Genomic DNA, 12,351 nt, shown 5'->3' on the forward strand with positions numbered 1-12,351 from the left:
CGACACAGCCAATGCCTCCGCTATGGCCATCGACGATCGAAGCGTCAGTCTCGACGACGCCCGTCTCGGTGAGGTTGACGCACGGCCCATTGCTGCCCGCGTTGGTGCATGCGGCGTCTTCGAGGACGTGGACTGCGGCGGTTGCGGCTGTCGTCGCCGACGCACCATCACGAAGGAGACGCCCCGCAGTCTCAAGAGCGTCGCGCATGCTAGCCTCGGCCAGCGCTGTCGAGGCTGCGTCGGCCGCGTGGCGGCCCGCTCCAATGTGCACGGCCACGGCCCACATGTTGTGGTTCGATGGCAGCTGGCGTCCGGATATTAATCCGGACAAATGTGCTGGCAGCACGAGCGGCAAGCGACGTTCCCACGTTCGTGCCTGATGGTGTACCGTGTTCGAGCCTCTCGGAACCATTTACTATCATCCAAAGAGCCAGCTAGACCGTAGAGCAAACACCGGAAGACAATTTCGCACGTGGTGGAAGCAAGCCGACATCAGGTGTTGATGTCGTCCGTCCATAGTGCCTTGGTGCCGGCAGTGCCATGCCGATGGAGCCTTCTTGCGGGTGCTCAAGGTGGCAGCGACGCTGTAGCTCGTGCTCATCGTTGCACGGCGGCGGCCGTTGCTCGAGGGCGTGATGCGATGACTGGTCTCGGTGGTTGCAACTGAAAACCAACGAGACCAGTCATCGCATCACGCACCCGACGACGCATTTCGGCTCTTTTAAGCCGACATGCGTCGTCGTCTTCTTCACAAATCGATGATCAAAGTTCACCGTCGACACGCCTCTTATTGATAAGTTCGAGGTGAGCACTCCGTAGTACGATTGCCCTCCCGCTCGACGACATGCACAAATGCTCGATTCAAACGGCGCGTCATTATGTAAAAGTTGAATCCGAAGAGGACCGCAGTCAACGATGAGCGAAACGAGACAAGATAGGCAATGGCCCCTTCCGCCATGTCTACACATCAACCACGGCGACGGCCAATCATGCACCTCAGCTATATCAGCGATGCCTCACCTGTGCACCCAGACGAGCCACGTCACGGTCCAAATTCAAATTTATCTTCGCTAATCGAGAGCGTCCAGAGGGAACCTGGCTGCGGTTTACCACTTCAATCGCTCACCGGATTGCTGATTATTACTTGCGGTGGCGACCAGAGATGCGGTGTAGCGCTCGCGTCATGCGTCTTGCCCAATAGCCCAATCGCCGACCAAGATAATTCCATGTCGATGAATTCTGAAATGGTGCTTCACTCGCCTTCGAGTTGAAGTTGTACCTCTAGCAAATGATATTCATGCCGCCTAGCCCTTGCTCGCGACAAGGCGTCCTGAGTGTTTTGAAAGCATACATCAGAATCGCATTGCCGGACAAGGAGCAAGCTAGTTTGTGGGTTGAATACTCAAACCCAAGTACCAACAACTCGTAGGTACTAATAAGAGGATACACATGAATTACTTGGCACCTTGCATTTGAGGTCTTCAAGTATTAATTTTACGAGACTTGCGAATGCGATTGGCTGCTGCTTGTGACAAGGCGCGGATGCGGACACAAACTGACTGCGATGGTCACGATCACCGAAGTGGCGACCGCGGACGCCTTTATGGCGGCGACGCTGGCGCTTCGCCTCGAGGCGCTCGAAGCCAGCAACCTCATTACCATGTCCATGACGCTGTCGCCGCCGACGCCGACCAAGACCAAGTGGTTCTATCTCGTCTCCGGTGACGGCGACGACGCGCCAACGTCCTTTGCAGTGCTGACGGCAAACCAAGGTCCGTCGCTCGGACCCAAGATGACGTATGACCAAGCGTTTGCGCTGGGCGAGTACGTCGCGACGCAAGGTGTGACGTCCGTGACCGAGATCCACGGTTTCGAACCCAGCACCAAGGCGTTCGTTGCCGGCTACCAGCAAGTGCATCCCGACACCACGTGGCGCACGGGCGGCGAACCTGGTCTTGTCTACCGCCTTGGCGCATTGACGCCGCCAGAAAACGCCATCGGGGCGCTGGTGCCGGCCACGGACGCCGACATCGAGCCCCTCGTCGACTGGATGATCGCGTTCAAGATGGACTGCTACGGGTCGGAACTGCCGCGCGCGGCCGCGACCGCGACTGTCACGTCGTCGATTGCCAGCGGCCGCATGTTCTTCTATGTCGTCGACGAGACACGTGTGGGCTTTGGCGCGTATGCGCCGCCAATGACGACGGCCGACACGACTGTGTACATGCTCGGACCGATCTACATTGTGCCATCGGCGCGGCGTCGGGGCCATGCAAAGGCGCTCACATCCGCCCTCGCCCTGCATGTCGAAACGATTTGCCCGACGAAGGAGATTGCGCACATGCTTATTTCCGGTGCGGACAACTTGGCGTCCAACCAAACGTATCGGAGCCTCGGGTTCGAGCCCGTCGGCCTCCTCGTTGGCTACTCGCTCGAAGCAACGCCATAGTTCTCGACGCAACAGTACTATCGCTCGCTTAACGACTGCTAATATCCACCTGACTAATATCCGACATATGCCCACCGAAGGATAGCGGTAAGTAGACCAATGAGCTCGATCATGATCGACTCAAACGAGATCGTCATTCCAGTACACTGCATTATATGTGTTCTTTCACGAAAAATATGCTACGAACATGGACATCATATCCGGCGCGTGCGTAGTGTTTATACCATGGTAGATACGTTAGCGCCACCGAGGTCTAGTCTTAGGATAGCCTTAGTCTTGGCGAACGAGTCTCTCTCTCGCACCAAGCAGGATCTGGATAAAGATGGACGCTCGTGGCGATCTTTTAAGATACGCCTGCATGGCGACCTTCAACAGCCAGCATATCCCACCAATCGACCAGCGTAGAAAAAGTCTCGTAGTCATCAAGGCAGCGCGCGACGTGCACACCATTCATCTAGGCGGTCATTGTGAGTGGCCTCGAAGCGGACGATCCGGCGTGCTAATACATGCTTGACTGTACCCGCTGATAAGCAAGAGAAACGAGCCCAGCATCGATCCCTTTCACACACCCAACGCTGTCACGAGCACGGACAATGGCCATTCCGCAAGAGACACGCTTTTCACATATATAATGCGACTCAGTTGTGCTAGTACGCATTGTACTTGGCATTCCACGACTGGACTTTGGGGTGGTCGCGCACGGCGTCGTGGATGGCGCGCAAGTGCGCGCACTTGTCGATGAACGTCGTGTCCAAGAACGCCAAGCGGCTCGACTTGAAGGTCGCCATGAGCGCGTAGAGAGCAATGTCCGTGATGGTCATCGTCTCCCCGAGCACGAAGACGCCCTTCGTCATCGCGATCCGCTTCTCGAGGAGGCCAAAGAGCTTGGGCAGCGTCGTCTGCGAGAGCTCGGTCGCCATGGCCTTTTGACGGACCGCGTCTTTTTCGTAGACCGCGGCGATTGTCGTCTTGACAATGTCGTCTTCAAAGGCAAGGATCTCGTCGACGCGCAGCGCGTCGAGCGCGTCGGACGGGTACATGCCCGTGAGCTTTCCGACGTAGCGTGCGAGGCAGTGGCTCTGCGCGTACTCGACGCCGTTGATCGTGAGCGTCGGCATCTGCTCAAAGGGGAACTCGGCCTTCCGGCGCAGAAACATCTCCATCGTGAGGCGCTCGTCCTTGAACGGAATGTCGTGGATGAAGAGGAGGAGCCGAATGAGCTCGGCGCGCCCGGGAATCGGAAAGTAGGTGAGCTTCAGCGTCGGGTGCGTGGGGTGCATGGCGCTCTCAATGGAAAAAAAGTAAAGTGAACAAGGGCGTTGGAGCGTTGGGACCAAGGTGTGGAGTGCGTCGACATGGGTGGCATATCGTCGCGCGTGGCAGGTGCAAAGCCATTACGCCATCGAACTCGTTGCAAGAACGTCCGTCGTGGGCACGTGGCGGCGCCATCTGGTAGTAGCTCATAGCGACAGACGCAGTGCTTGCAAACCGGGAGATATATATGTTGCGACTGGATCGGGGACAAGGGACTTGGATCGATGCGTGAGAAGGTGAAATGAGAGTGTCGAGCGTCATTGGTACAACCGATTTGGTGCGCACACTATACATTGCCCCACAATGGTCGTACGGCGTACACATCACAATATCTACATATTGCCTGCTCTGGCGAAGGCCCTGACAGCATTGCAGTACAGTGCACGGCGAGGTGTGTCGGCCTTCGAAGCTGCTTGGGTGTAGGGTGTGAGTCACACTTGAAGCATTTCAGAAACGCTAGCAAAAGTTGCCCAGCACCGCAGTGCATGGACTGTCTCTGTGGCGTAGATCCTCATGTTGATTAAAACAGTGTGCCGAAAGAAGCAAGCAACGAGCTGTGCTTTGCCCGCCACCCGATGTGCAGCATATCCACGCCGTTCGAAGCAGTGTTACCACGGTTGAGCAGAGCAGAGAGACGCCACTATGGGCAGAGGTTAAGATCCCTGCGCTTCCTCGCGCGTGCTGCAGTGCAGGAATGCACCTACCGGTAGCTATGCACCCAGAAGTACCTCCGCCACCTCCTGACGCAACGTGCAAAGCGCCGACAACACATCTCCACATTGCGACTTGTTCCCAGTCCACTGAGAAGGCTCGGCCAGCGGAAGTGCCGAGTCTCGTCGTCTCCATGCTCAGTATCAATGAGGCACCTTGCGACGGCCGGTTCTGGTTCTTCTTCCTCGGTTGTATTTGCCTCGGCCGAGCGCTTCAATACCCCATCTGCTCGTTTCTTACTTTTCATTGCATACCGCCGCCTCGACAACAGCTGCTGCGACAGTTGGTGCCTTGGACGATTGTGTTTGGTAACAGGTCAGCTCCCTTCATAAGCACTCCCGCACTTTGCTATCCTTTGTCGTCATTAAAGAATCTACGTTCATCGATGGCATCCGAGTGCAACTGTGTCGTCAACGCATTGTACTGTACAAGCCATCTGTTTCGCAACATCAGCCACTCGACGGTCCACACGAAAACGACACATCGACAGTTTTGATAGTTGTAGGCGACTAATCCTGGTAGGAACGTTTACGTGGTGTACCAGCATCCCAGGGGATTAATTCGTACATTCTGGCCAACCCATTGGCTATCAGGGGGGTGACAACCCCTAAAAAAAATGGCTCTTGTGTTGCTTTTTGCCAGACATCCAGCCAATCAGCGAGCTTTAACCTCGTGACATACATTCCTAACCCACGTGGTTGCCGTTCGACGAATCAAATTGTTTTGCACCCTAAATCAACCAATCAGCTCGAATCAGAACGCAGAAATCGAGCGTGCTTGAACGCGCGGAGGCCAATCGAAACGCCAATTGGCGACTTGCTTGGCTTGTATCTCAAGCTTTCGAGACGTCCAATTCGCATGCAAATCGCCGCTGAACTGCATGAGCTGTGCTCGGAAAGGATGATACGGCGTTGTGATAGGCCGAATCGAAATCATTTTGACCAATAAGAAACCGTATCCGGATAAAAAGAGTTTATATTGCCATCAACTCGCGACTTCCCGCTTCATTTGCTAGCTCGCAGCTTGCTGAACTGGCGCAATGGGGAGGAAGACCAGCGTCACTGAGGTCTGTGGCGAATGTGGAAAGACCAAGCACACCGTGTCCACGCACGTCAAAAGCGGTCGACGCATGTGCGCCGTTTGCCGCGGTCTCCTTACGACTCCGAGGCCTCCACTTGTCGACACGGCTTCCCTCGTCACCGAGAACCAGCAGCTACATTCCGCCGTGCACATGCAACGACTGCAGCTCAGTGCGCTGCACCAACAAGTATCCCAGTGCCATGCCTCGATGCAATGGCTCGAGCAGAAACTCGACAAGACACAGCAAGACCTCGTGCTTCAGTGCGCCATCACACGCTCAATGAAGGACGAGAAGGGAGCTCTTGCCAAGGCGCTCCAGGCTGCGACCGTGTCAAACGACGAGCAAAAGGCGACGATTACCTCAGCCCACGAGACCGTCAAAGCCATCGATCTTTCAAGAGCGCAGTGAGCCGCGATCTGTTGATGGCGACGGACCCACGACCGTTGCCTTGGCCGTTGCTCGGTTCCGGGCTGGGTTCCGGGTATGGAGCGTTTGCGCGTATTCGGTCAAATACAAAAACGTAATCGACACTTCGACGCCCTTCTTCAGACACTTGCTGCTTTAAAAAGTCAAACACTCGATTGCGTTAAATGAGTTTGACCTTGATTCGTAATCATGGGTACAGTGGTACAACTCCTTCCGGCCCAAAAGGCACTTCTTCAATTGGGTGGGTTGTCACCCCCTGATTGGCTATATATCAAGCCATTTTGACCAATGAAACGCAGTTTCATTAGTCTGAGCCAATCATATCGCGCCAAAAGCGTCCTGTTAAGTGCGATTTAGGAATTCCTGTTAAGTGCTGTCACATCGCCGGACGTTATACTTGAATAAAGTAATACAATTTCTATAAAGTGCGATGGCGTACTTGACTGAAATTCACGCAACTTTCCGATTAGGTGCGAATATGACAGCGCGCGACGACTGCAGCAAGCGACGACGGCGCGTTGGCCCGGGAAAAGTCTGCGCACCTTCGCTGCGCTGCGGTGCGCAGACTTTTGTCTAGGCCAACGCGCCGTCGTCGCAAATACCGGTAAACAACGCTTCGCATTCAAAAGTTCCTACCAGCTCACCCCGCACGGGACCTGTTATTCTCAGGCTTAGCCGAGTTCCTACTGGCATGTCACGAAAGCCGACTACTCGGACTTGCTCCGCTCGACCTGCTGGGCGTAATATGCTTGAACCTTTGGATGGCCGTGCAGCGAGGTGTAGATGGCGCGCCAGTGCGGGTAGTCGTCGACGAACGCAGTGTCTATGGGCGTGAATCGTCCGGATTGGAACGTAGCAAAGAGCACATACAGCGTGACATCGGCAATCGTCAGGGTCTCGCCCAGCACATACGTCCCTTTGGTCACCGCCAGACGTCGTTCCAGCAGCGCAAATAGGTGCGGCAGCTTGCTGCTCGCGAGCTCTCTTGCGAGCGCCGTCTTGCGCACAATGTCTTGCTCGCGGAGCATCGGGATTAACGCCTGTACCACGTCTTCCTGAAACGAGAGCATCTCGTCGACGCGCAGCGCGTCGATCGGGTCGGATGGGTACATGCCCGTGAGCTTCCCGACGTAGCGCGCGAGGCTGTGGCCTTGAGCAAACTCGACGCCGTTGATCGTGAGCGTCGGCACTTGCTCAAACGGGAACGACGCCTTGCGCGCCGCAAACGCGTCCCGGGTCAGGCGCTCGTCTTCGAAAGGGATGTCGTGCAGCGACAGCACGAGGCGAATGAGCTCGGCGCGCCCCGGCATGTCGAAATACGTGAGCTTCAAGCTCGGGATCGCATGGTTCGTCGTCATTGGAGCCAAAAGGCAAAGTGGCCAAGTCGGCCGTTGGTCACCGAAGCCTAGTGAAACCCCGCGGCTTCGATGCACGCAGACGATGCATTCGATCGTGTTCGATTCTGGCCCAACACCAAGCATCGGGCATCGGAACCTGATATTATTCTTGTCGTTGCGCAAGTTAAAGCGCGTGAGAACCGCAGGAAGATATCAACTTGTGGCAAGTCGTCCAGTCGCGTCGAATCTCGCGATCAGACACCCAGAAGCTGAGACGTGGCGTTTCTTCGGCGAGCAGGAAGCTCTTCATAGTTGGATCGTTGCGGACTGTGCCCAACATGGGGAACACAAATCAGATCTGTTTAGGAAAACCCGTTTGTCCACAGAGTACATATATTGTCGGAAGGAGCACTCTGATATCGTCTGAGTAGACCAAAATAGTAAAACTAAAACGCAGCACCTGGGTGCATTGAGAGATTGAAGTGCAGTGGCATCAGGTTCGTCACCCTCAGCGCCAAGGCAAAGAGTACGCCCAAGCAGAGACAGCAAGCGAGATGTGGTTTGCATGATAACGTTGATACATTGCGAAAACAGCACTGCCGTAGCTTTCCTGGCTAAACGCGGGGTGCGGAGCTCGACGAAGGGTCGACGCATTCGTGTAGTATACTAGTACACGCTGCGACGTGGATGAGTCACCTTGGCATGGATCCACGTCCTCGTCGCATTTTAACGTGGATTTCTATATTACAATGGCATCGCATCCGCATAAATCAAGGCGTGGATAGAACACGAAATAGTACGTGGAATACGTGGGCTCAGGTCTCCGTGTTTGTGTTCCAATCCCCGACTTTTTCACGGGCCAATTAGAGAGCGGCTCGACGACGCTATCGAGAGCAGCCCGCCATGTCGTCGTCCGAGGCCGAAGCCGAAGCCGACCTCATCCGACAGAAGAAGGAGCACATGAAGATGCGCAACTTTATGAAGAAGCAGCGCATGCGCGAGCGCTACGACGCTGAGAAAGCGGCGCTCCAGAAGCAGGTCGACGCCCTCGGCGCCTCGCTCGCCTCGCTCTCGTCGCCCGGCGCCGCCGCCGCCCGTGCACTCCTTAAACAGCTGCGCGCCGACTGCCGCAGCGCGCGCGAGCTCAGCCAAACCATGGCATCCTGGGTCGCAACCATGTGCAACCGTAGTCTGCCGATGCCGGGCACGCCGTTTGGCTGGACCGAGACGTCACTTTTGGCCGACCCGACAGCGCGCAAGCTGGGCCTGGACTGGTTCAGCCAGCACCTGTACCACAACACGGAGCGCATGCTGGCGTGTGCGCAGATGCCAAGTGTTGGGACGTTCATCGACAGTATCTTTCTGGAGGTTGGTGACGGCTTTTGCGACATTATCGCGCGCCTGCAAATCGAGTACGAGCTGCCGCTGCACGAGGCCCATGCTGCGCTGCGCCCGCACATGTGGTCGAAATTCCGCGGCGACACGGCACCTTTCTTCTCCGAGCTTCTCGACCACGAGGTACGCTCTAGTCTCGCAGATGCATGGATCATCCATCCATCATACGTGCTGTTGTAGATGACCACTGCAATCGCACCGGACCAAATGATCTATCGACGCTCTGTGCTTGACGAGAACGAGTCAATGTACTGTGTGTGCCGCGAGTTTGCATCCGAGGACCGCGTTGTCTATCTCATGGGCAACTTCACGCAGGACGAACGGCTGCCGCACTGCAGTCGGTCTCGACCCCGCCTGTTTTGGTATGTGTCGCCATCGTACTCTTCGTACTCTTGACTCGAATGCTAGGTACATCCTCGAGCGCACGGGCCAAAACACGTCCCGACTACGAGCAATGCTCTACAACGCGCCGTACCAGTTTTTCGGCCACAGGCAACGAATGCGCGAGCACCTCGCGACAAGGATGGAGACAAGTGGTATCGACGACGACGCGCTGTTTTCCATCTACCAAGACGCGGTGCGCAAGGAGATTGCGCCCGCGTTGCGCGAAGGAATGATAGCGCTCCGCATCGAGTAGCGCCAATGCACACAAGTCTACCTGGTGGACAGAGATGCTTTCACCCGTGCCTTGTTCTTTCTCGCAATAGGACCTGATAGGGACCTTAGAAAAAGTGCATATGAGTCTCGATTTATGAAAATATAACCTGCGTACGATCTCGAGCGAGCTATCCCTCGGCGAGTGGGGTCCACCACGTGATGGAACTCTCCGTACGCAGCTCACTCCCAATGACCGAGTACTGGTGCCAACTCCCACGTAGCACTACGTGCGCGAAGTCTTTGTAAGGAAGATAACGCGGAGCACGCTGATATATACATAACCATGCGCCGACACACACTGACATGCACTGGCGACCAACTTCAGGAGGCAACCGCCGTTCCAACAGGAGCAAATTACCGTTGTGGACGACAAAAACTAGAGCGCTTCTTGACATGCACCATCTCTGAATTTCGAACGCGAGAGTTTGGCGCTGTAGCATTGCAAGTGGTACGGACAGCGAGATATTGAAGTCGTCCAATCGACGTCCTTGCTGCAATGTTCACAGCAAGCGTGACTGTTGAGACCCGCTACGTCTGCGCAACGAGGGTGGTGGCGGTGAGGTGCTCAAGAGGAGTGGGAATGAAGCGTGACTGAATGAAGACGTGCTACAAGATCCCAACCTCAACCTACTCATGGAGAAGATGTCGTTGAGCTTCAACTTGAACCGTATGCACCACTGCAAACACACGTGTCGTGTAGAGGACATGGACAGAATTCGCAACCGTGCCACACAAATGTTGTGTCTAGTAGCAAACTAGCGCGTCTACTCGAGGCGGTTGACGAGCTTGCGCTTTCGGCGCCAGCGCCAGCGCAACGACGAGAGGTGGTCATCGCCTTCGGTGCCAAAGCAGAGGTTGTCGAGGAGCGCGTAGAGCGCGCCGCCGTACCGCGTGCGCATCCAGTGGACAAAGAGAACCTCAAAGTTGGTCGCGTGCTGCTCGAGGACGTACGAGGCAAAGCAAATGAGGTAAAAGTACCGCTCGAGGTAGTTCACTAGCCACCATGTCCTCAGCCTCATCCATACTAGTCATGAGAAATAACGTACTGGCGCGCTGCATAAAGTAGTCTTGCTTGGCGCTCGGGAGACCGACCTCTTTCGTCATCTCCCGGCACTGGTCGATGCACTCGCGGAGGTTCTGCACATGGTCCGCAGTGTCAATGGCCTCGTCCACGAGCAAGAGACTCGTCGCGCCGTTCTCGAGCAGTGACACGAGCGCGTCAATGTTATGAAAACGCGTCTTGTGCCCGTCGCCGAGCGTCACCTGCCCCATGACGACGGCCCGCAGCATGTACATGCAGACAAGCGCTGTCGTCGTCCGGCCGCGGCCCATCTGGCAGTTGCACACAATCGCCGTGTGGCCATCGACAGCACCCGTCTTTTCGGCGCGGAAGATGGGCACCAGCAGCCGCACGAGGTCGTCGAGGTCCTTCTCTTCCGGCGCGATCTCGTCCGAAACCTAATGCAATCCTTTTTTCAGCAGTGCGTGAAAGTCGAGCAGAAAGGGACCGGAATGCGGGCGTAGCGCACGTCGTAGCCTTGATGCTTCGCCGCCGCGTACACTTCGTCGAGTGTCTTGATGTCGGTCTCGGGCTGGATCGCATCAAAGCGCTCGGCGGTGATGAGCGGCTGCGGCTCGCAGAGGTGCATGAACAAGCCGTTCGAGGCCTGCACTTTCGCGATGAGCTCCGTCTTGAGCGTCGCTTCAATCGCTGTGATCTCGTCGACTTCGATGCCGGGATATTCGACGTTGTGGAAGACGTCGTCGCGCTTCCGGACCGCGTACGGCTTGCCCGCCACGTACAAGACGACCTCTTCACGCAAATTGATCCAAATGACGCGGCGGTGGCCGAGGACGTCGCGGAGATGAGCCAAGACATCGACGATCCCGAGCTCGAGGCACTAGCCACTGTCGTCATTCTCACGCTACACTCGATAAGAGAGAGGGGGTACCTGCGCCGTGCCAAAGAGCGGCATGCCACCGAGCTGGCGGTAATTCGGGACGTTGGGGCCGAGCACGAGAGGAAGGCGGCTGAGGCCAGGAAAGTGGTCAAACTTGAGAATGTTGTTGTGGAGCACCTTGCTGGACGGATACGTGGCGCCGCCAAGGTCGTCGAGAAGGCGGAAGAGGTCAGGGTGGAGCTGAAGCCAGCTCGAGAAACTCTGCACGTGGGCCTCCAGCAGATACTGGCCAAACATGATAAAGTAAAAGTAGCGCTCGAGGAGGCGACACGCGCGGTGCTACATCATGCCATGAGATTTCTTTTAAATGGAAGGAACACGAGGGTGTACCAAGTAAAAGGAGCGTTTGGCCGGCTTGGCTTCGGCCATGGATCGCTACATGGTCATCGTTCGCGTCCCATTTATATCGAGTTGAGATTATCCCATGCATGTCTACCTGCCGACACTCTTCGATGACGCGTCGGAGGTGGTAGACGGCCGCACAGTCGTCGATCGCCGCGTCAATCCAGGCTTTGGCGTGCGTGCCCTGCTCCAGCGTCTCACAGAGCGCCAAAATCACCTACGATTTGCGTCAGACGTACTCAAAGCGACGAGGATAGGTGTCGGGAAGGCAGACCTTGAACGTCCCGAGCGCGTAATCAATCGTGTTCGGGTCGAGCGTGAGCGACCGATGCGAGCGCGTCATCGGCAGTCCGTCCGGAACTTCAACGACCGAGTCGGGCTGCATGACACTCCACTTCAGATACGCGACCGTCATGGCCGTCGTCGTCCGTCCGCGTCCCATCTAGTGACACATCGCTTCTTGATATCGAGTGCACGAGCCATACCTGGCAGTTGAAGACAAATGCAGTGTGCATATCGGCGCGCTGGACGAGGTCGACGAAGGTCTCGACGACGTCTTGCTCGGGAAAGTTCTCACGGTCAATCGGAATGCGGTGGAACGTGATGCTCTCGATCGTTGGATGCTGCAGCGCCTCCATCAATTCGGGCAGCGTGTGCACCTACGACGACAGAATAAGA

At 56.2% G+C, this 12,351-nt stretch overlaps 6 protein-coding genes across 6 annotated transcripts; 2 read left to right on the forward strand and 4 right to left on the reverse strand.

Annotated features, from left to right (window-relative positions):
* On the reverse strand, nt 1-286 carry SPRG_16540 (hypothetical protein; the record flags this gene model as incomplete). Its single annotated transcript, XM_012355811.1, has 1 exon — nt 1-286. A coding segment is annotated over one exon (286 nt), but the record flags the coding sequence as incomplete, so codon positions are not given.
* A 1,278-nt stretch (nt 287-1,564) lies between these two features.
* Nucleotides 1,565-2,526, forward strand: SPRG_16541 (hypothetical protein; the record flags this gene model as incomplete). Its single annotated transcript, XM_012355812.1, has 1 exon — nt 1,565-2,526. One exon carries the CDS (start codon nt 1,565-1,567, stop codon nt 2,447-2,449), a length of 885 nt encoding a protein of 294 aa, XP_012211202.1. The 3' UTR covers nt 2,450-2,526.
* Nucleotides 2,527-3,096: 570 nt separating this feature from the next.
* Nucleotides 3,097-3,729, reverse strand: SPRG_16542 (hypothetical protein; the record flags this gene model as incomplete). The annotated part of the gene is made up of 1 exon (XM_012355813.1): nt 3,097-3,729. The coding sequence occupies one exon, from the start codon at nt 3,727-3,729 to the stop codon at nt 3,097-3,099; it is 633 nt and encodes a 210-aa protein (XP_012211203.1).
* A 2,923-nt stretch (nt 3,730-6,652) lies between these two features.
* Nucleotides 6,653-7,342, reverse strand: SPRG_16543 (hypothetical protein; the record flags this gene model as incomplete). Its single annotated transcript, XM_012355814.1, has 2 exons — nt 6,713-7,342; nt 6,653-6,664 (listed from the first exon to the last, which is right to left on the reverse strand). The coding sequence occupies exons 1-2, from the start codon at nt 7,337-7,339 to the stop codon at nt 6,653-6,655; spliced, it is 639 nt and encodes a 212-aa protein (XP_012211204.1). The 5' UTR covers nt 7,340-7,342.
* Nucleotides 7,343-8,221: 879 nt separating this feature from the next.
* SPRG_16544 (hypothetical protein) lies at nt 8,222-9,361 on the forward strand (the record flags this gene model as incomplete). The annotated part of the gene is made up of 3 exons (XM_012355815.1): nt 8,222-8,836; nt 8,894-9,075; nt 9,122-9,361. The coding sequence occupies 3 exons, from the start codon at nt 8,222-8,224 to the stop codon at nt 9,348-9,350; spliced, it is 1,026 nt and encodes a 341-aa protein (XP_012211205.1). The 3' UTR covers nt 9,351-9,361.
* Nucleotides 9,362-10,134: 773 nt separating this feature from the next.
* Nucleotides 10,135-12,311, reverse strand: SPRG_16545 (hypothetical protein; the record flags this gene model as incomplete). The annotated part of the gene is made up of 8 exons (XM_012355816.1): nt 10,135-10,364; nt 10,417-10,828; nt 10,879-11,271; nt 11,323-11,610; nt 11,662-11,706; nt 11,768-11,890; nt 11,948-12,115; nt 12,159-12,311. The coding sequence occupies 8 exons, from the start codon at nt 12,309-12,311 to the stop codon at nt 10,135-10,137; spliced, it is 1,812 nt and encodes a 603-aa protein (XP_012211206.1).
* Nucleotides 12,312-12,351: the final 40 nt, after the last annotated feature.

The sequence above is a fragment of the Saprolegnia parasitica genome (assembly GCF_000151545.1).
Source record: "Saprolegnia parasitica CBS 223.65 unplaced genomic scaffold supercont2.312, whole genome shotgun sequence".
NCBI classification, from domain to species: Eukaryota; Oomycota; class Saprolegniomycetes; order Saprolegniales; family Saprolegniaceae; genus Saprolegnia; species Saprolegnia parasitica.